The sequence below is a fragment of the Cervus canadensis genome, chromosome 25 (genome assembly GCF_019320065.1).
Source record: "Cervus canadensis isolate Bull #8, Minnesota chromosome 25, ASM1932006v1, whole genome shotgun sequence".
In the NCBI taxonomy this organism is placed as follows: domain Eukaryota; kingdom Metazoa; phylum Chordata; class Mammalia; order Artiodactyla; family Cervidae; genus Cervus; species Cervus canadensis.
This window is the reverse complement of record NC_057410.1, coordinates 45631907-45656408: the sequence shown is the minus strand read 5'-3', so window position 1 is coordinate 45656408 and position 24502 is coordinate 45631907. Positions and strand designations below refer to the sequence as shown.

At 36.2% G+C, this 24502-nt stretch overlaps 1 protein-coding gene across 2 annotated transcripts in view; it reads left to right on the top strand.

Annotated features, from left to right (window-relative positions):
* The window catches only part of SYT1 (synaptotagmin 1), a 583367-nt gene that overhangs the window by 399088 nt on the left and 159777 nt on the right, over window positions 1–24502 (top strand). For both annotated transcript variants that reach the window (XM_043447114.1, XM_043447113.1), the window contains exon 5: window positions 19452–19636. In XM_043447114.1, coding sequence (XP_043303049.1) covers window positions 19452–19636 — 185 coding nt within the window. The remainder of the gene's footprint in view (window positions 1–19451; window positions 19637–24502) is intronic.

The following is a 24502-nucleotide window of genomic DNA, read 5'->3' as shown; positions in this document are numbered from 1 at the left end:
AGGTTTAATTAGGAGTTTGGAATTAACATATACACACTAGTGTACATAAAATAATCAACAGGGACCTGCTGTATAGAAAAGGGAACCATACTCAGTATTTTGTAATAACTTACAAGGAAAAAGACTTTGAAAGGGAATATATTTATGTATAACTGAATTACTGTGTTGTACGCCTGAAATTAACATGACATTGTACAATCAACTATACTTCAATAAAAAAATAAAATTTAAATTTAGCTTAAAAAATCATATTTATGGAATCAAAATGTAAGAACCATTTTAAAATCAGTCTTGATACCCAGAAAGGGACTGCAACTCTCCAAGGTTCATAAAATGAACTGTGAGAGAAAATTCTGCTTTGTTCTGGTAACCCCATTTTTCTAAATTAAAACTGTGTCTCATGCCTAGGATGGTGCTAGGCCACAAGGGCCTCACCTTTTCAGATTTTAAGTCTCTCATGTGGCTGAGATCCTTCTTGTAAATCCTAAATCCCATTTTATTTTCCTCTCCTCCATACTTCTCAATGATCAAATATTCAAAAGCTGAAATTAAGGACCCTTCATATGTAAATGCTGGATCATTTTCCTAGGGGAAAAATGTAACATTCTGTTTTTATAGAAATATCTTATTTTTCCCCATAGACCTAGGTCTCAAGCCATCCTGTTAAAGGGAAAGAGAAGTAATTTTATTATATTACAATATCTGACCGTATTATGAGGTCAAAGGATAGAGTCTCATCTTGATGATTATCCAGTAATTCCCTCTAGCTGGAGAAACTCTGCATACTGAAATCATCCTGAAGCACTCAGCATGGCCCAGGGGTCACCCCATTGTTAGGGCCTGAGCCCCCGTGGGCAGCCCCTCAAATCCCCTCTCATACCTGTCCCTGCTCTCTGAGGCATCAGTCTTGCGTGCTCAGTAGTCTTCTAGTAATATGCAGTTTTCTCTGGGAGAGGGAGGGAGTGGGAGAATGGGGTTAATAGAGTCAATAGATGAGGTTATAGAGAATGGATAAAAATAAGATCCTACTGTATAGAACAGGAAACCATATATTCAATACCCTATGATAAATCATGAATGGAAAATATGAAAAATATATGTGTGTATGTATGTAACTGAATCACTTGGCTGTACAGAAGAAATTAGCAACATTGCAAACCAACTACAGTTCAAGATGTTTTTTTTTTAAATATGCAGGTTTCTCAAAGAGAAATTAATATACTTTAAGACCACACGCTTAAAACCCAGGGAGACAGTATAAGCGATGCTCAGGCATCACTGCTTGACAGCCTTCGTTGCCTCTAAGATTTCATGATCTGTATCAGATCTACTCTTTTTAAAATTCTTTCAGTCTGTATCGATACTTAAAGCTAAGAGATTTCTACTTCTCTGACCCCATATGTTCAGTCCCCCCTGTTACACTCTGGTTACTTCTGTTCATTCTCCCTTCATGGAAAATAGAAAACAGGTCCTTAACTCTCTCATAAGTCCCACTGACTAAGATTTAAATGTCTTCTTTATTTGATGCTGGGTTAACCCCAAATTATCTATATTCCTTCCAACTTGTAGCAATTACATTGCACCAATTTTCTTTTCCTTTAATTTTTGAGAGGCAAAGAGAACCAGATCTTTAGAGGGAACACAGCAGGTTTCAAATAGTTTTATTGCTTGGGTCTAATCATTTTAAACATGTTACCAAGAAATACTTTCAGAATGAAAAGTATTACATTTTTTTGAGCAAAATTTGATACATATTTCTTTTCATATAAAATGGGAAAGAGAATTAGCATTTATTAAACTTCATCTGTGTGCCAAGTGTCAGATGTGATATCTCATGGAATTTTCTCGATTTTTACTGTGGTGTTATTAGTCCCACTTCTCATGTAGAGAAATAAAAGGCTCAAAGAAGAAAAAGACTAACAGAGCTTTAATCACAGGATTCTCTGACTCTAAACCTCAACTACCTTTTAGTATACCATTATGAGTTGAAGAAATATATAGCATTATAATTGATATTCTGTGATTTTACTGTTTCAGTTATTACATTTCACATTTATTAAAATTCACACAAAAACATTTATCTTAATGAAAAATCAAATTATATTGATATATAAGCAGCCAAAATAACTGCTCTATGAGGAAAATTAATCCAAATCTATTCGCATCTAGAAAGGTAAAACTCTTGTGCGTTGCTTCAGAACAGCAATCAAATACTCAATCATTGTGTTTCAGCCATTTCAGAAACTTATTTTCCATTATTGTATATTAATTGTGATTCTGATCTGTTGTGTTAACAAGACTTTTTCTCATTATACTTTGCATTTTTTCCAAGAAACCTATTTTGTTTTATACCATAGTTGGACTTTTGCCTAGAGAATTACAAAATCCCTCAAAATGAACACTCTCTCATCTTTCTGAAGGCAAACACTTCTGTCTGACGCCAGCCGCATGACTCTTCCCTAATATTTTTTCAGCTGTAGGTGTTAACATCTGCTGTTATAAAATCTTTGGTTTTGGTTGAGGTAGACTGGGGTGAGGACCAGAGCCAAGATCACTTTTTACATTAAATATTATGTAATCATGCCATATGTCCAATAACACAGATGACTGAAACTTTATAAAACAATCTACTTCTTTAAGCTCATCTTAATCATTTTCACATTTGTATTTTTGAGATTTACCTAAGATTCTCACCCAAACAACCCTTAAGTAAAGCTACTGACACCCTTCTCACAATTTAGGAACAAGGAGGTGAAAATGCTCTTGATGCCTCCTTCCTTCCACTGTTGAAGCTGAGATGGCTCTTCAGCTCTTCTCCTGGAAATGCACGCAACGCTTAGACTGCTTACAAGCTCCCCTCCCTGTTTCACTATTTAGATGGCTGCTCAGAGACAATCAGAAACAGTGCCAAAGAACATATCGCCCCAAAATAGCTTCCCCAAACTCTGTACTGTACTCTCCCCTCTCCTGACTCCTCCACATTATCCTAGATGCACAGAGGAGGTGGCATGAATGGAAAAAAAGAAACCAAGGCACAAGGCAGCATCATGTGCTTCAAGAAGGACCAAGGGATCCCTGGGTTAGGATCCCTGGGTTCAATGTTGGGGCTGACCCAAGTTATCATACACGTGGTCACTTACTGCCCCTTTTGAAATGTCCATAAAATGCATTCCTAGTTTTGTTCTAGTTGTCTCAATGCATGATAGAACTTTTTAAGACCACTGATTAAAGAAATGACTTAGTGCAATCAATTGCCACTTTTAAGTCAGTGAGCTATCCTTCTGAGATTAGTGGGATTCTTTTTCAGTAGGAGATAGCACTCTGCATTCTTTTTTTTTTCCCTCAAGATGCATCTTCTGATGATCTGTTTTGTGTTCAGTGCTATATTTTCTTCCTTTCTGTCCATCAATATTTAATTTAAAGTAAACATCTTTTTCAGAGATAATAGTTTGACCTTTAGTCAAAAAGATTTACCCACATCAGTTCACAGATTTCTCCAATTTTTATGATTTCATTTGAAATCATTAAGATGAACTTCAAATATAAAATTTATATTGCTTGAAAGGCATTTGCCTCGATATGTTAAGTAATGGATCTACTATCCTTTTCCAAAGAATCATAAAAGGCCGCTGTCTAGTAAGACAACCTTATTTCTTCCAGGCAGTATCTGGACTTAGGGGCCCTCCAAGGGTACATGTTAACATTGCAACATTTGCACACCAGCTAGGATCTTGACTCTCATGGTCACACAAAACCATAAGCAAAACACTGGGGGAAACACAGCCATGCCTTCCATTAAGTTCCACAGCTTTCAATCTTTAAAGAAAATCCTCTAGCTATTTCACTATTTTACTAAATCATAATGTAAATGTCAGCTAATTTTCAATTCTAGTCAAAATCAAAAGAAAACTATAGGTTCCTAACTTTATTTTCTTGAAAATAATGAGCAAATCCAGAAGAAAATAAAGATTTTCTATAAATGAATATGACATTGGAATGATTTAAATAGTAAAGGACCAAAAATTATGACCCTAGGTAAGTTTAAACCCTAACATCATTGACTGATTTGAAATAAGAATTATCAACAATTGGATTAGTACAAACAGCTCAATGTTCAAAAGACTGAGCTTGAGACTGGGTCATGGTTTTTTCCCAGAATCTTAGGACAGTCATGTTATTTTGGGTACTTCAGATTTACCATCTACGAATGAGGATAATATAGCCTAAATGAAATAATAAACACAACTGTTTTATAAATTATTCAGTGGAAACAAATGGTGTAAGATCAAAGTTTGTTCATGATAAAAATTGATCATTATAATTTAAATACGTATGTAAATAATTACTGAACATAATGCTGAATTCAAGATAGCTTTTCAATCTCTTACAATACTAGGCTAATTTTTAAGGAGAAATAAAAACAGCATTCAGGAGCATGTTGTTATTAATGCACAAGCACTATAGAATGGGGAGTGAGTTCAAGCAAAATCTACCATTCTGCCAGTAGAAAGAGTTAAAAATCCTTCCACTGATTTCTTTACTGCTGTATTAAGGCATTTACCTCAGGAAGTGTTGGCTGGATTGACAAATTATTGAAAATACGAAGTAGTACATGTTTATTTCCATTAATACAAATTTAATACTATCCTAATGCTGCTTGCAATGTTTGAATACCATAACCATTTGTTGGCCACTGAAATTCTGAGGGACTATTATTTATTCTCCCCCAAAGTATGATTTATGCATTCTATTATTTACCCATGAATAGCTTGATCACTACCAAAATGCTTTGCCTTTCAGTTTTTGACAGCAATCTTGATTTTAGAATGTTACCCTGACATTCTAATACAGTGTTAAGGCAGAAAACATTGAGTATACTGGGAGTTGTATAATGCATACCAAATTACTTGTTTTTCATCTTTTATCTAACCTAAATTTTAGAACTTGTTTTTTCAGCCAAGTTTTAAGCATTTATGTTGTGAAATTTAACGGGAATTGCTGGCAAATAATACTAACTGACATTTTAAGCTTTCCTTCATATTATTTACCATTCTAGGTACTCTGCATGTCAAAAATGTACATATCACAAATCAGAGTTTATATTATTTCCTTGCTTCACCCAGCTCCCTTGTTACAGATAGTGAAACAAGTTCAGGAAGTCTAAATTACTTGATGAAATTGATTTGGTAATTTAAGTGGCATGATCTTAGTTATATCTGATGTTGCCCAGTTATTATAATTATTATCAATATCTTTTGACACATGATTTTCATTGATTTGGTATAAACAATTAAAAATTGTTTCAGTTAAAAGAAGCCAGACAGTAACATATAAATATGTTCACAAAACTAAACTCTTCTTAGCAGTTTAGTAAATATTTGCTCATTTTTATACAGAATGCCAGAATAGATGAGAGCATGAAAATTAAATCCCAATGACTTAAGTATTATCCCATTCTAAAAGAAGTCACATAACAGAAACCATAGTTCAAATCCTCCGTGTTCTGATCTATAAAATGGAGATGATCTACTTACAGTATCTACTTTAGCTACTGTACAATTTGGCTTTTAGGGTCAAATCAGTTGAGGTAATGTGAAAGTGTCACAAAATGCAAGAACTTTATAAATGAGAAGTTGAATGAGGAGATACTACAGAGACTGGATATAAGAAAAGGAAAACCATACCAGCATCACTAGTACAATTTTAAGAGAAACTTTGAAGGGAATATACAACATAAAAATTATTTAGAAAAAATAATTGACAGGAAAAAATGAGCCAGTTTGCTGCTTTTTCCATAGTCTACCTAGAGTAAAAAAATAAAGGATGCTTGCACAGATTTTCTAAATAATCTAGAAAAGTTGATACGTCTTTGAAGTCTTATCAGGATTTAATCTGTAATTTTTTTTTTTAAGTGTGCATTTTAGTTTGAACAAGCTATCCCAGGAGCAAGGCCCTCACTATGTGTAAATAGTATTTGAAGAAGGTTGTCTCTGCCTCTGATTATACTTTCATTTATTCAGTAAGCATTTCTTAAGACTTACCATGTACCCAACCCAACTGATACTTCATAGAAGGCAAAGGAAAGGAAGATAATCGTATCCCTCTTCATGTGGCATCTTCATGTTGAAGAGACAAATAACAAAGATACTAGAAAACATGGATCAAGATGTGATAATGCAAGTCAGAAGGCATAAATGAACGTGGATGAGAGACAATGTAAATGCCCCTGCATGGTATTACTCAGGTGGTGGACGTTTGGAGGAAGTCTAATGGTCGTCATTCAGAGGAAGAAATAACTGAGTTTAATGAGGAGCGTGAAGGGAATTCTACATTCTTGGTGGAGATTTGTCAGAAACTACAAAAACCAAGATCTGTGCAGGACTTTGAGGTCACATGCTCACTGTTGCAGCGCTTAAAAGCAAGAGCTCTACACAGAAGAAAAACCATAATTAAAAGGAAAAAAACAAATGTATAAAAAGTCACCATATACACAACTGACCAGCATAGGGAAACCCTGTCAAAAGCCAGAAACAGGAAATCAAGGATCATGGGAGCTGTAAACTAAAAATAGAAGTTCACATCCAAGAACCAGGAAACAAAAAGATAATGCTACAAATTGAGAATTGGACAGATAAAACTGCCATGGGGAGAAATAGATTGAGACAAACAGAGAAAACAACAGTTGGAGAGGAAAATTAATAAGTGTAGTCTGCAGCAGCAGCAGCAGTCCGTTGGATCATCAAGGAAAACATGTCCTGTGGAGAGCTAGACAAGCAAGCGGCTTTGCTTTCACTGTTGTCTACCTGTCACTTTGTATAGTAATGAAATTAATGAACCTGACTCTTTCCTTTCATGACTGGAAAGACTCGAAAGTCCTGCCCTTCTTCACTCATGCATGCCAACCACACAGTTCTCCTGTCAGTACAATCAAATCTCTCCAAGTTACAGGGAATTCGAAAAATGCATTGTTTGCTCCTAGAATAATAAACAGGATGTATGGGGGAGGAGGGGATCCTTCCAAAAAGCACATAATAAAGACAACTGTCCTTTTTGCTTGTTTCTTCTGTTATAAAAGAGCATAGGGAAGCAGGCAACATATCTGCCCATTTAGCTGACATTCTTTTATCATAATTGTATCTCATTCTAATAATATTAAATTGCTGAGTAAAGAAACAAATACACATGAAAAGATGCTCAACATCACTCATTATTAGAGAAATGCAAATCAAAACCACAATGAGGTACCATTACACGCCAGTCAGGATGGCTGCTATCCAAAAGTCTACAAGCAATAATTGCTGGAGAGGGTGTGGAGAAAAGGGAACCCTCTTACACTGTTGGTGGGAATGCAAACTAGTACAGCCGTTATGGAAAACAGTGTGGAGATTTCTTAAAAAACTGGAAATAGAACTGCCATATGACCCAGCAATCCCACTTCTGGGCATACACACCGAGGAAACCAGATCTGAAAGAGACACGTGCACCCCAATGTTCATCGCAGCACTGTTTATAATAGCCAGGACATGGAAGCAACCTAGATGCCCATCAGCAGATGAATGGATAAGGAAGCTGTGGTACATATACACCATGGAATATTACTCAGCCGTTAAAAAGAATTCATTTGAACCAGTCCTAATGAGATGGATGAAACTGGAGCCCCTTATACAGAGTGAAGTAAGCCAGAAAGATAAAGAACATTACAGCATACTAACACATATATATGGAATTTAGAAAGATGGTAACGATAACCCTATATGCAAAACAGAAAAAGAGACACAGAAATACAGATCAGACTTTTGAACTCTGTGGGAGAATGTGAGGGTGGGATATTTCAAAAGAACAGCATGTATACTATCTATGGTGAAACAGATCACCAGCCCAGGTGGGATGCATAAGACAAGTGCTTGGGCCTGGTGCACTGGGAAGACCCAGAGGAATCGGGTGGAGAGGGCGGTGGGAGCGGGGATCGGGATGGGGAATAAGTGTAAATCTATGGCTGATTCATATCAATGTATGACAAAACCCACTGAAATGTTGTGAAGTAATTAGCCTCCAACTAATAAAAAAATAAAAAAAAAAAAGAAGAACACACACAAAATTTTTCAATGCCTATCTGAAGGGATAAATAGTAAATCAAGATTAGATTAAGATATCAATAAATCTGATAAGAATTAATTAAAAAAAAAAAGAAACAAATAGACTCTCAACTATTGAATTATCCCAAAGGTAACAACAGGTGCCATATTCAATTCTTGGAATAGTCTCTTTTTTCTTGGCTATCTTTGCCAAAGACAGAAAATGGATTAAAGACATGGTTGACCTAATTCAAAGCATCAAAATAAAATCAAATACTAATTGGACTGAAATCCAAGAGATGCTTATTTTGAAGCCTTTACATGCCAAAGTCAAGAAGAAAGTTAGCTTCTACTAGGGGAAGAAAAATCTGAGACATAATTCTTTATTAGTTTTGAACTCAGAAATCAAAACTCAAGAAAGACATGCTGCAAATGTTACAGGATAAATGGATTTCCCTTTAACCAGGAAATTGTGTTGTCCACAGCATGACTGAAAACTGTTATGAACTTCCAAGGGCTTCAGCACTGATTAGCCCATGAATTGCTTTCACATCTGCCAACTTACCTGGCAACCCTCCATGCTTACCAACATACTTCCCCCTGGAGCCAGCAGACAGCAAGCTCCTGAGCTGACTCTGGAGCCTTATCTAAATCCCCTGAAAGCTGTGCAGGGGGCTTATCTCTGCCTAAAGACCCAACATCATTTTCCATGTCAAATTTCAGACAGTCCAACATCATGAAGATATGGATGACTTGGCCTTATCATTGATAGCTGACAATTATTGCAGACATTTTATAAAATTAGTTATTTGATTAATATCTGTGCAGATAAAATGGCCTTGAGTCAACTAACTTTTGTTAATGACTGAGCCTTGCTAAAGCAAGAAATATCCAGACCTAAATCAGTTGTCAGCAGGGACTGAATTTGTTCAATAGCACAGTGCATTTTAAATCAGATCAACGAATAGAGGTTCAGGTAAAAAAAAGAAAAATCATCAATGTGTAGGTTGTGGTTTCCTGTCTATCAAAGCAATGTATTTTACTGAAGTCTTATTTTGTGTTAATTTTTTTAAGCACATATAAACAAAGAAACTGATTTCCTGTTTTAAGTTTTAAAGTTTTTAAAAGCAATTTTAAGCTAGTGCTCATTAGACAAGTAGAATAAGATTGCTGTGACCATATAAAATTAGAATCTAACAAAAGGCACCATTTAATTTGGCATTTAACATGCTATCTGATATTGTTCACAATTGCTTTACTTCTATTAATCAAATCTGCCCAACTGGACTGTAAGTTGATTAAGTAAATTATTTCAAACTTCTTCACTGTTCCTCCAATGTGTTGAGAATTACTGCATTGAATAGACATTCAAGTGGATGAATGAATGACTGAATGAGCCTCTCGCCGACGTTATTTTTTACATAATACATCCTCCTCAAAAAGCCACTGTTAGTTGACTCCTAGCTTCCCTGGTGGCTCAGATGATAAAGAATCCACCTGCAAAGTGGGAGACCTCGGTTCAATCCCTGGGTTGGAAAGATCGCCTGGAGGAGGACATGGCAACCCACTCCAGTATTCTTGCCTGGACCATCCCCATGGACTAAGGTGCCTGGCAAGCTACAGTCCATGGGGTCACAAAGAGTCGGTCTCAACTGAGAGACTAATCACATCACAGCTGACTCCAGTCAATGACTTGGATCATTTTTACAGCGTATTTATATAGACACATTTCCCAGTTTGCTTCTGTCAGGGGTTCATACTGAAAAGCTAAACAGAACTATGTTAGAGGAAATGTGAAATGTGTTCTAGCAAAGGCAATTCTGAAGGGTATTTGTGTTTACTTCAGGAAATGTCTTTCCATTTACTATGATTTAAAAAAAATCTAAACATAGATTTATGTCTGGGTTTTATTGAGAGTTTTGTTTACCAAGGTGGTCACTGGGTAATAAGTTTAGTTAAAAAGAGTCTAAAACTCAAAGGAAAGGAAGGAGAAAAGGACAAAGAGAAAGAGGGAGACAGATAGGAGGGGAGGGAGTCAGGAGGGCAAGAGGGAAGGAAAAAACGGGAACTCCCCAGATGCTATTTTCACTGTGTAACATGCAAGGCTTCTGAGCCCACCTCCAGACTCACCTCCCTGATGAAGCTGTCCTTGAACTCTAGGACTTTTATCTCACCCTTCTCTAACCTGCCACCTACAGAGCCCATCTAAAGCAGTGAATTCCTGTGTTTAACTCGGTACTGCCTCCTGTCTCGTATAGTTTTTTCCTGGGAGTTGGTTTTCATAAGCTCCTGGAGAAAGGGGCCCATCTTCTCTGTGTTCTGTTTCCCCCACCACTTCCAGCATTGTATAAGCACACAGCAGGCTGCCAAGAAGAAATAAGTGAAATGTTGTGCTCAGTCGTGTCCAACACTTTGTGACCCCATGGACCGTAGCCCACCAGGCTCCTCTGTGCATGGGACTTCCCAGCCAAGACTACTGGAATAGGCTGCCATTCCCTTCTCCAGAGGATCTTCCCAACTCAGGTATCGAGCCCACATCTACACTGGTCAGTCAGTTTAGTCACTCAGTCATGTCCGACTCTTTGTGACCCCATGGACTGCAGCACGCCAGGCTTCCCTGTCCATCACCAACTCCCGGAGCTTACTTAAAATCATGTCCATCAAGTTGGTGATGCCATCCAACCATTTCATCCTCTGTTGTCCCCTTCTCCTCCTGCCTTCAATCTTTCCCAGCATCAAGGTCTTTTCCAATGAATCAGTTCTTCGCAACAGGTGGCCAAAGTATTGTAGGCATACATTGGTAAGCAGATGGTGGGCATATATTGGTATGCAGATTTGGTAGACAGATTAGTAGGCATACACTGGTAGGCAATATGCCTACATTGTTAGGAAGATTTTTTTTACCACTAGCACCAGAAATAAAAGGTTAAATGACCAAATAAAGAATACATTCTCCCTAACTCACTAATCTTAGGAGTTTTATTCTGATGCTCTAGATAAGGAGTTTTAAATTCAGAGTCCAGTGGTCTTGTTGATCTAGGGAACTGTGATTTCCACAAGGGTACCACATTCTCCCAATTGTGTGGAAATTTTAAAACATACATATACATACTTTCCCATCAAGAATTCAAAGCTTTAGTCATATTCTAAAAGGAGAATAAAACTCAAAGGCGGCTTACAACCACCATTTTAAAGAGTGAAGAAAAATAAGCTTAATACCCAGAAGCCAAAAATGGATGATCTTTGAAGCCATTTCAGGCTATAATGAGAAATTCTTCATTCTGATCTTTGAGTGGTGGGTTTAATCTTAAGTTATATTCTGAATAACTTCATACACTATTTCAAATTTTGCATTTAACATTCTGTCTCCAGAGGTGGTTAATGAGTATATTAAATGACATATTTTCAGAACTTTTCTTCCATTTGCATTCTTTAATTTAGGAAAATCTTTAAAATGCAAGGCTTCTTTTTTTTACCAAGTTTTGAAAAATTATCCTTTTGTTTTTAACAATTATTTATAGTCTAAAAGCAAAGCTTGAAAAATACAGGTTATTTTTCTTGCTGATTAGGAGCACAGCTATTATTTTTCTATGATATTCTGCATCTTGCATCAATATATAATGATATAGAAAGATGGCATGTATGGGGTAAACCTAGAAGTTGGCAAATTCTTCAATAAATGTAAGAATTAAGTTTTATATAAATGATTCATAAAATGAATTACACAGGCCTTAGGGCAGTGGTGAGGCACTCATATGACAAATAGAGATATATGAAAGGTAAAAAATTCTGAAAAATATTGCTGAATTTTCACAGTGGCCATAGCAATGATATCACCTGTGTGTCTTGAGGCTCTTGGCTCAAATACCAAGGACTGATGTAAATGTAAAAGATTACATTTCTCAGAGAGGAAAATGCTGTCCATCTTGTAAAAGAGATAAGTATTTAAGGTTGTTTCTTAATATGATGGATGGAAATGGAATGGAAAGAAAATGCAGAGCAGCCCTAGAAAGTGAAATCAAGGCAGAAAGACAAAACCAGTTCAGTTTTGCCCTTGATTAAAACTTGAACCCTATGAGCCAATCCACCAAAAGTTTGCCAGCCTAGGCGATTGCAGTAGCTAACTAGAAATAAAGGAGAGAATCAGAGCCAAGGGCATGGAATTGAGTAGCTGACCTACAGAAAAAAATGTGGGCATATGGTGGGACTCAGGAACTGTCCAGTTCTCTCCTGCTTGAGCTCAAGAATATAGAGTGTAGTGACCATTTTTTCTAGTTCAAAATGGGGGAAATAATGTATGTAAATATTTATATACTGTAGAGGATTTGTTTCTTTCTTTTTTTTTTTGCTTTTGTTTGCTTTTATAACAGATGGAACAAAAGGCAGTAAAATTTGAGATTAAAAACCTTGGTCTTACACGGAATTATATTCAATATCATGTAATAACCTGTAATGAAAAAGAATTGAAAAAAGATATATATATATACACATATACACACACACACACACATATATATATGTGAATCACTTTGCTGTATACCTGAAACTGACATGATATTGTAAATCAATTATACTTCAATACAGAAAAAATTTTAAGAAAAAGGAGTATAGGGATGTGGGTTTCATTTACGGAGCACCATTAAGCAGAAAGTACTGAGTCAGGTATTTTAGAGAAGGCAAAAAAAATCTTTGGTGGGGAGAACTCAGAATTTAGGAGAGCTTGAGCAGGCCACCTCTCAGCCATAAGGACATTTCATGTAAATTAGAAAAACCCCTTTGCACCAACTGCTCATACTGTAAGTCTGAGACACAGTGAACGTCTGATGAGTAGACTTCAGATCTGGGAGCATGACGTTGACACGCACGGCTGCTATCAGTAATGCTAAAATTTTCTCTTTTATACATGTACTCTGTGCAATACCCTTTTTCATCTTTGATTTTACCATATATTAAGGAAAAGAATATTTCCTGTTCTATTGAAGAAAAGGATATTTGGAGTGTCTACTCTTTTAAAGTATATGTCAGGTTCCTTTAAGTAATAATTTAAGAAATTTATTTAGGGCCAAAACTCTCTGAGGTGGGGGAAATGAGACTTTTCTATTTGAGTGTTACATTTTTATTATAGAAAGAATATTTAATAGTTGAGTTCATCCATAAACGTACCCCTGGAGTTCTAAATTTGTCCACAGGAGTGTGTTAAGCCATACAGTTTCCATCGGAAAATGTACTCTATTATGTTCTGAGGACGGAACTTAGCAACTTTTAACAACTGGGAAGCCAAAAGCAAGCTTCATGATTGCAGAAACCATGTTTACCACTGTGTCCCAGACCTGAGAAAAATGTCTGACACACAGTAGATCCTCTTAAGTGTTTGATTAAATAATTACTTTTTTAAACTGCCAACTTCTCATAAAATAACAGCCTCTCTTGATAAGGGGAAATAGTTGTTTGGGGTTTTTTTCCTCCACCCTAAGACTTGTTAATGAAAATTTATTTCTAATTGGTTCCAAATTATTTTTATTATGTTTGAATTAAATATCAGTGCTTTGTGTCATGAATAATCTACAAAGAGCTAAGCTTTAAGTCAGCAAGAAGTTAATTTCATGTGTAGGAAGGGGTTTTTAAAATACCTTTTACACACTTGACAGGTTTGTCTTTTTATCTTTGCATCATTCATCTTTCTTATGCCAGTCTAACAAACCACCCAGTGTATACCACTGAGTCCCTATTCCCCACTAGGTGAGAGAGGGGAATTTTAGCAAATATATGCAATATTTGTATTTTAAAATCTGTCAACATTCAGTGAGGCTTGTATTGAGCCTTGGGGAAAAAAGTATTATTTAAATGACTAAAGAGGGAAAAGAACAGCCATTTTGAAAAAGAATGAATCTGCTTTAGAAAAACATGGGGGTAAAATTGAGCAAAGCCCAATGAGTTGTCCAGTCTGATGAGACTATAGGTGGGTAGAGAAGAGCCGAGAGAAAGAAAGGTGGACAGATGGGGTGGGCCAAATCACAGAGGACTATAAAAGCTATGCACAAAATAATGGAGAATTATGTATTAGAAAATTTTGTTCACAAATAAGGTCCTACACTATAGCACAGGGAACTATACTCAACACCCTTTGATAAACCATAATGAAACAGAATATGAAGAATATATATTACATATATATATAACTGAGTCACAAACTAATACAACACTGTAAATCAACTATACTTCAATAAAAATTTTATAAAGAAAGCTTTGTTTGATAACAATGAACAGATAAAATGGAGAGAAGCGATAACTGAAGGGAAGGCAGATCAGATGAGAGGTAACGTCAGGCCCAAAACTTCCAGGTCAAAATATATGTAAAAAATAGAATAAAATGCATCAAATTGAAATGACAAGATTCTCCAATTGGTTGCATACGGAAGTTAGAATTTCCACATGGTTCCAATATCCAAGAGGCAGGAAAGTATAGAAGCACTGACAAAAGACACATGGTTTGAGAACTGGTTTGAGAAAATAATAAAAGATTCATAAGGAACATTTTCTAGGCAGTTGGGAGCACAGCTCTAGAATACAGAAGCAAGCTCAGTAACTAACCTAAAGTTCAAGGCATGGGAAAGGACGCCTCAACAACAGCTGATGCTGTAGGACAGAATCCGTTTTGCTGCTTTTTCCAGCTTCTAGAGATCATCTACATTCCTTGGCTCGTGGTCCTTTCCTCCATGTTCAAAGTCAACAGCACAGAATCCTCACATATCTCTGATTCTGAAACTCTTGCCTCCCTTTCCCACTTAGAAGGAGCATAAGTTCATCCAGATAACCCAGGATAATCTCACCATCTCAAGATCACATTTGAAAAGCCCTTTTTTTTTTCTTTTTCTGGTTGAGTAACATATTCAGAGGTTCCAGGGAACAGAATGTGGGCATTGTTGCAGAGTCATTATTCTGTGTACCACAAAGTCTAAACATTAGAAACAGAATTGACTTTGACTAAATTCTTGTGCATCAGTTTACCTTCAGGTTAAATGACATGTGAGATTAATTCATTAACTAGAAGATGAAAATAACAGTTTTTCCATTAGTCTATTATATTCTGCTGAAAGGTCTTTAAGTTAAATGTTAAAATTCATGTTGTAAAATTCCATTTAAAGATCCTTAGGTAGCAATAAAAACAAATTGATAGCTTTCTGCCAGTAGCAATATTTTGATGAGCCTATTTTTGATTGAAACTAGCTTTTATATTAAAGAAATCACTCTTGGCAGCATCTTATGCTGTTATTTATTTTGTCCATTTTTTTCAAAAGTTAAATGTCCTATGAAGTAGGCTTCACAGCAAGACAAGCATTTTTCCTTTGTACACATTTATAACATGTGCATTTTAAATTAATAATGATGTAAAAACATATTTCAATTTCTCCCACTATTACTTTCCTTAATAATGAACAAAACTTCTGTGAAAATTACATAATATATGTAAAGCTGTAGCACAGCTGCTGACCCACAATAAGTAGATTTTCAATAAATTTTTGGTGTAATCCAAAATATATTTCAGATTTGGTCACTAATATTGAAACTTATTTTCATAAATACTACAAAGCAATAATACTGTAGACAGTATTTCTGACTAAACTTACCAAATTATCAAGATTTCATTTCTCTACAAAACAGAAAAAGATTAACATGAAAATTCGATTCCAATAACTTCTTTTAATTTAAAATGGTGTTTTATAATTAACTCTTCAGTCCAGTTTTCACATGGGCACATAAAATGATAGCATTAAGGCTTTCTCTTTAATTCTATCTAAAGGTGCCAATATATTGTGAGGAAATTTTTGCTCATTTCATATGTTCAATATAGCATATTCAGAGTTAAAGTTAAGCTATTCAGAAGATCAGCTAAAAGCAAATCTAGAAGACGGCAGCACTATAAGACACAGAGGTCAAAAACAAAAGTTTTTCAGTGGTTATAATTCACCTTCAAGTTACGCTATATCAAACTTCTTCCTGTAATCCTGTTCCTCTCTAACTCTTTTAAATAATGTTCCTGGGCTTTCACAGGCTGTATTCTTTTTGTGAGGTTGTCAAATGATCTCTGTCTTGCCTTGGGAAATTTAAGAGACTTTTATATAGCTCTCTGAGAGACTATCACACAAGTCCGATTAAGAGGATAATTTACGAGGTTCAAAATGAAGGGTCATTATTAATACTGTCTTGCCTGTAATGAATACATAGGCTCTCTCATTCATGCGTGGCAAGGTTTTAACTAGATCAAAAGATGTACAGGCTTTTAAATAAAGTATTGTGAATGATATCATTGGTTACATAAGCTTGCTTTATGTTTTTTTAAAAATATGATTCCTTAATGAGATTAGAGAACTCTAAGAATATATGTCTTACAACAAACTTTGGAAAATTCTTAGAGAGATAGGAATACCAGACCACCTGACCTGCCTCCTGAGAACCCTGTATGCAGGTCAGGAAGCAACAGTTAGAACTGGACATAGAACAACAGACTGGTTCCAAATAGGGAAAGGAGTACGTCAAGGCTGTATATTGTCACCCTGCTTATTTAACTTATATGCAGAGTACATCATGAGAAACGCTGGGCTGGATAAAGCACAAGCTGGAATCGAGATTGCCAGGAGAAATATCAATAACCTCAGATATGCAGACGACACCACCCTTATGGCAGAAAGGGAAGAGGAACTAAAAAGCCTCTTGATGAAAGTGAAAGAGGAGAGTGAAAAAGCTGTCTTAAAACTCAACATTCAGAAAACTAATATCATGGCATCCGGTCCCATCATTTCATGGCAAATAGATGGGGAAACAGTGACAGACTTTATTTTGGGGGGCTCCAAAATCACTGCAGATGGTGACTGCAGCCATGAAATTAAAAGACGCTTGCTCCTTGGAAGAAAAGTTATGACCGACTTAGACAGCATATTAAAAGCAGAGACGTTACTTTGCCACCAAAGGTCTGTCTAGTCAAAGCTATGGTTTTTCCAGTAGTCATGTATGGATGTGAGAGTTGGACTATAAAGAAAGCTGAGTGCAGAAGAATTGATGCTTTTGAATTGTGGTGTTGGAGATGACTCTTGAGAGTCCCTTGGACTGCAAGGAGATCCAACCAGTCCATCCTAAAGGAAATCAGTCCTGAATATTCATTGGAAGGACTGATGCTGAAGCTGAAACTCCAATACTTTGGCCACCTGATGTGAAGACCTGACTCATTTGAAAAGACCCTGATGCTGAGAAAGATTGAAGGCAGGAGGAAAAGGGGATGACCGAGGATGAGATGGTTGGATGGCATCACTGACTCAATGGACGTGAGTTTGAGTAAACTCCAGGAGTTGGTGATGGACAGGGAGGCCTGGCTTACTACAGTCCATGGGGTCACAAAGAGTTGGACACGACTGAGCAACTGAACTGAACTGAACTGATGGGCTCATCTGTAACTTTCACACAAACCTTTCTTTGGCTGAAAACACAATTTCACCAGTTATGGTTTTAGACATCTGTAGGGTAACATCTAGTCATCTTTCATAAGCTAAAATAATATGCAGAATAAGTCTTCTCCACTATGAAGCTAAATGCAAAAGGAGCCAAGTGAGTGCATTTTCTCAGTTTTGAAGAGAAGTTAATTTTTAAGTGTTTTTACATTATCAAAGTACTCCTGACTTGTATTCAACAATCATTAATACTAATGATGTTTACGTAACTAGAAGAAAATAGCACTTTTCCTTACCATTTCAGTACCCAATGTCTTTTTTTTTATTACAACAGACAAATCTAATTACTACTTCTTCTGATTAATCTCAATGGATAAATAATTACTTTCTAGGCAAACTGAAATCCTCCATGTTTCCATGAGAACTGATTTTTTATAAGCACATGTGTAAGGGATAACAAATGAGAAAATAGAGTTACTTTTAGTAGTTGGGCAACTTGTAATAGAAAAAAATGTTTGAGTATCTTTATTTGTATACGCTTTATTAAATAGATCCTGTCAATCTGAAGTCTATGCTTTTATCTAAAAAATCTCTCTTCCTTCTCTCATTTTCTTATCTAAATCCTGTGTGTCCACCCCCTTTTTCATCTGTGTATGTTTTATGTTCCCACATGTAATCTGAGCTCTGTCACCCACAACACTTAGCCTCAAGCCTTGAATATTTTTAAAAACTAGCTAATATTCATTGAATTTTTGCTATGTGCTGGATGCCATTCTAAGACTATTAGTCTCCTAAGTCAGCGTTGAAAGGAGATGAAATCGGTACCATTATTATCTTCACTTTATAGAGAGGGAAGCAGAAATCCACAACAGTTAGAGAGTCTGGTCAACCCTGAATCTAAATCTGGCTTTATAAACACTGCCCTGCTTCCAGAGACCCTGTGTGGGTAAATCTCCCCATGATCAACTTTCGGAGCACCAAGTCCTTCTTCCTAACCTTTGCTGCTGTTAGGATTTTACATTTGTTTTCTGTTTTTTGCTTTTTTTTTCCCATTAATATCTACATCTCCCACTGTGCCCAGAACATGTTACTAGAACCTGTGGTATTTAATAGATGAGCAACAGCAGCTAATATTTATTAAGTTTTTGCCATCTTATTTTAATCTTCATCTTATTTTAATGCATTTTATTTTAACTGCATCTTATTTTAATCTTCAGAAAGACTACCAGTTGTCTGTTTTATACATGACATCAATCATATACATATGTCGATCCCAATCTTCCAGTTCCTCCCACCTCTCCCCTTTCCCCCTTGGCATGCATACATTTGTTCTCTATATCTGTTTCCCTATTTCTGCTTTCCAAAAAAGAGTGTTTATACCATTTTCTAGATTCCACATATATGCATTAATATACAATATTTGTTTTTCTGTTTTACTTCACTCTGTATGACACTCTCTAGCTCCATCCACATCTCTACAAATGACCCAATTTAATTCCTCTTTATGGCTGAGTAATATTCCACTGTTTATATGCACCAGCTTTAGAGATGAAGACACTGAGACAGACAGAGGTTAGGAACTTGCCCAAGGTCACACACCTGGTAATTGGGGGGCCAGGGTTTAAATTCAAAGGCCAAACTCCAGAGATATGCTCTGAAAAAATGAAGGAATGGATCAATAACAAGTTAGCCTGGAGCGGCAGGGAAAGCCGTAGAGAGGAGATGACATCTGACATGCCTGGAAGGGTGAGAAGGAAAAGACAAATACACTATAGGCAGAGGAAACGACATGGATAAAGCAACGTACGGCAGGGTGCCTGGAGCTCACTAAATACAAATGGGTGAATGGGTAGCTTTACCGCAAATGCATGTAAAGGTTTTGCACATGTAAATGCTTTATTATTAACAGTCTTTGCACATTTTTTTCTTCCAGTGCCACCGTGGGCCTTAATTGCCATAGCCATAGTCGCGGTCCTTTTGGTCCTGACCTGCTGCTTTTGCATCTGTAAGAAATGCTTGTTCAAAAAGAAAAACAAGAAGAAGGGAAAGGAAAAGGGAGGGAAGAATGCCATCAACATGAAAGACGTGAAAGACCTGGGGAAGACCATGAAAGATCAGGTAATGTATTCATTCCATATTTCTTCTTATATTATTTTATTAAAAATTTCAGAATAGACAGTTTATTATTTCATGCCAAATGAAGACATAAACAATATCCAGACACTTGCCAGTGTGGTAGAAATGTTTTGCAAACCTTTCAGTCATTGCTCAACATCCAAAGTACAATGGAAATAAGCGGTAGTTTTAATCTCCTAAGCATATACAGTTCTACCCTACTTGAAAGTAATTTGTTCTTCTCAGTCTGTAGAATTCTCTAGGCAATAATACTGAAGTGGGTAGCTATTCCCTTCTCCAGGGGAATCTTCCTGACCCAGGGACTGAACCTCCATCTCCTGGAATTGAAGGCAGATTTTTTTACCACCTGAGCCACCAGGGAAGTGGGTTCAATCCCTGGGTTGGGAAGATACCCTGGAGGAGGAAATGGCATCCCACTCCAGTATTCTTGCCTGGGAAAATCCCATGAACAGAGGAGCCTGGTGGGCTACAGTCCATGGGGTCGCTAGAGGCAAACATAACTTCGGAACTAAACCATCAAACCCCGGCCACCAGGCGTATAAACCGAGAAAGGGCATCCATGACCATCAGGGCCATCTTGATAGGCCCAGCATACTAAAATGATACCTAAATATTTTTATTACATCTGTTTAACCCATTATAAGTGGGTCTAGATTTCGAGAAACAGAATAAAGAGTATCTGTTCTCTCTCTTGGGTGGGACATCTTTTTAACATTATCACTGCTCATAATCACCATTAAATACTGAATCTTATAGCTGTTTATCACACATGATGAAAGCTACCATCCCGAGGCAGTCATCCAGCTCCGTGATGAGTGCTTTAGAAACAATGAGTTATAGAAGAGAATGATGAGTTGGATCTAAAGAACAGGGTAGAATTTTAAGGCAAAACCCTTATTCTTCCACCTAAGGAGAGTTAGAGCCATAATGCAGGTTATAAAATCCATCTGCCTGAGTTATCTTCCCAAGGCTAAGGACTGCTCCTTGACACCAGCAGTCCCCGACCTTTTTGGCACCAGGGGACAGTTTTGTGGAAGACAATTGTTCTATGGATGGGGATGAGGGGCTGAGGAGGGCTCAGGCCATACCATGAGCGATGTGGAGCAGCAGATGAAGCTTTGCTCAGGAGCCACTCACCTCCTTCTCTGCAGCCCGGTCAGTGGTCCGGGGTTGGGAACCCCTGCTTTACACTGTTGTCTGTTTTTCCTAGACTAGATGATTTGGTTGAGAATAAAGTCTACTACTAATAGTTATAATAATTAAATGCCCCTTCACTTCCTTTTTTGGAATCATATTCATTTTGGAATATTTCTAAAAAACGCTTATTTCATGTAAAAAGTAAATGTAAAGATTTTTCAAAGATAATATTTTGAGTTATCATTGTTCCCCTTCAAATAAATCAAAATTTCTATTTATTCCCTAATAGCAACATATATAGGTAGTTGTATAAATTCTTCTTGTAGTATTACTATTAATCACACTCTTAAATATGTATATCCCCTTAAGAATAATTTAGTTAAGGAGGACCTTTTTAGTACATTTGCATAGTTATCCACACAGTCAGGACACTAATCCCTCTCCCCAGCTTGAGTTTTAAACACTTTTCTCAAAGACACAGTAACGTTTCTTGAAAACGATTTCACAAAGGCTCATTTTCAAACTTTTGCTTGGTTTCAGAGCTATAGAACGAATACAATACTTGCATTCCCATTCAGAGAGCTTCATTCTGAGCTTAGTATCAAAGGTTACATTTTTCTCAAAGTTCCTAACCACAGTCAGAGGAGCCCAGGCACCAATGTTCAACCACAGATGTCTAAGAAGGATTTTTCTTTTTGGCTAATTTGTTACATAGAAACTGTAAGTTTCATAGAAACATAAGTTTCTATGTTGGCACAATTTGTTACATAGAAACATAAGTTTTAAATCATGTCTTGCTTATTTCATCATTTTGTGTAACCAGCAGGACTTGATAGATTTCTTCAGACAACATATTTGGGAGATGAAATGTAGTAAAAATCTTTTAGATGGACGTGGATGGTCTAAATAATTTGTATGTGAATTTCATCTATATCTATGAAACAAACTGGAAATATAATACTATCATTTTCATATCTTCAATAAAATTCAAATGTGGTTTTCATGTATGCTAGAATTAACGGTTAAAAGCACTAAATAATGCTAAATGATTACTACAGCCTTTCTTTCTAGGACAAGAAATTTGTATTTTTCTTTGCGGAATTTGTTCTGTAGGATGTAAGACTGTAATTTATAGCATAGTAGCGGTGTTTATTACCCCTGTTATGACATGGATAAATGACCAAGATCTCAAAACAGTAAATACAGAGAACCGATGGTTGATTTTTCATTGCTCACCAAGTCTTTTGGTTGACAGGGGAAGAGAAATGAGTCAAATAAGAAAATACTAGGAAGTCGTTGATAGTTTATAACAATCTACTATTACAATACAGCATTTAGAATTTCAACAACTCAAAAGGTGTTTTTTTAATCATTTTAAGTAGATCATTTTGTCTACTAGGATTTTATAGGTCTTATTTTAACTTATTACCAATTAAAGTACAGAAGAAAATATAATTTGAGCAAGTGAAAATAGGCCCCATTGATAAACAGTTATATAATAATAGCTTATGCTACTTTATAAGGAATTAAAGTAACCAATCGATTTCTATCACTTTTTTAAAAGAAAGGATAACGCATCAGAACAAAATGTACAGATTTTAATGCCATGTCACATGGTGATCATCTGATCATCCAAGTTCAAAATAGCATAAACAAGGTTAAATTATTCTTTACTTACATTTTCAAGCAAGTTTAGACAAAATACCGACATAAACATGAGGAAAGCAATAGTGATAACCTATGGCTCTTCATATCTAGAAAGTAGACAGGTGTAAGAGGCATTTTAGATATGCTTTCTTAAGATACCTAAGCTCTAGGAGAAATCAGTAAGTTTTTACCATTTCATTCCATGTAAGAACTCATATAAATTCAAAGCTCAATAATCATGACTATGTCTCTATGATAAGATTTTATAACCAGGGAAGAATTTTTAAATATTCTGCAGTGACAACAAAATGGTAATGATAGATAGTATTTTTATACAGCAAAGGATATATATTTAAAGGTTTTTAATGGTTTAAAACTTAAAAGCACTAAAAATAGACAGGGGCAATACCAACTTGCAAAGTCAGAGGTCTGGAGAGGTCATTTCTCCATGGTTTTTACTAATGTGTGTGGATAAATAAATTTTTATTTCTTCCTTCTGTGTCCTCCCTACCTGTGTTGTGTCTCATGACTGTTCGGGACTGTCCCTTGCGGTAGGTTTTCTCTCCTATCAGACACCCCTAAGTCAATGCTCAGATACATTTAGTGGCCTGGCAGCTGGGGCTCCACAGCTGAGGGTGTACCATTCTGACACACATCAAAAGGCTGAACTAAATTGATTTTTTTTTTAAGATAAAGGGTTCTCATTTTAAACATTACTGATTAAAGAGAACAGTATTAGAAAGCTCAAGTTTTCATTGATGGGCACGGAAAGAAAATTCAGTGTCTTGGGCTGCCTTTTTAGTGTGCCTTTTCAATTCCAAGTTCCAGGTTAACTTAGTATGGACAAAGCACCTTCTGGTGGTTTATCCAAGTACAGCTAAGCACCTTTTGAATGTTGAATCAAGCCAGAAGCATATGCACTAAATCTTTGCAATTTAAAACAAAGTCTTTTTCCCAACACAGTTTTTTCTAGTATAGTTTATCAAACTCTGAGAACTTCTGGGCGTACATGCCTTTTCCTCTGCATTTTGTTAGGGGTAGGGGGTAGGAACTATTGCTCTTTAGATATTATAATAACTACTGATTTAATAGGTCTGAATTTAATGTAAAGGTACAGAAAATGTCTTGCTTAAGCTCAGCCTTTGGCATAAGAATAGACTTAATCACATCGGAGATGAACAGTGACACTGAGAAATTATCAAAAATTTAGCCCTATTTCATGCAGAATAATTGCAGAGATGGTCTTGCACCTTTTATTAGCGTAAAAACCACCTAGGGAAAAGGAGGTTTAATATCTCAACTCTTTCAAATTACACTGAGCTGAAATACGATATGTAAATTGTCAGTTCTGAAAGAGAATTTGAAAAAGTATTTTAATCCATGAAAATTTTTATGTTTATGGTGGAATAGTGTGAAGATTTTTTTCAGGCAAAAATGTGCATTAAATGGTTCTCCATTCAAAAAATTAAAATCTTACAGGAAGCAAATTACCTACATTGCCATTTTCTAAACACATCTTTTTCACAGTGTTAAAGACCTACACACAGCTGGTTTTGAAAAGGCAATGTGGGTTCCCTGCCTCAAGTCCTCCAATTAAACTCAGTAGTCTTTTCTTGTCACTTTACTATTATTTTTCTATTAGCAACACCTTCAAGCTAAAAGATTAATTTTTAAATAATTATGTTGGCCTCCTTGGGCTATTGGTAAATCAACATTTTACTATTCAAGGAGACAACCAAGTAGAAACTTCCAAATAAAATGGGGTATGGCTAACCAGTTCTGAAAGGTTTCTGCACAGATGTAATAATGGCAATTTTCCAAAGTCATTGTGGGCTCCTGAAATTTTTCAGGAAGCACAAAATGGGAAGCATCTCTGACTACAGTTCAGCTCTCTGTTTATGCAATCTTCCCACCCAAATGAGTTCTAGTAAGCTGATGCCAAGTCTGATTTTTAGGATCAGATTAGAGTTAGATAAGTAGAGCCAAATTGCACAGTCTTGTCAGTTCAGAGACTGAGGCTGCCATTTTGAGGCATCTCTGCAGGTCTCTGTATAAATGGATAAG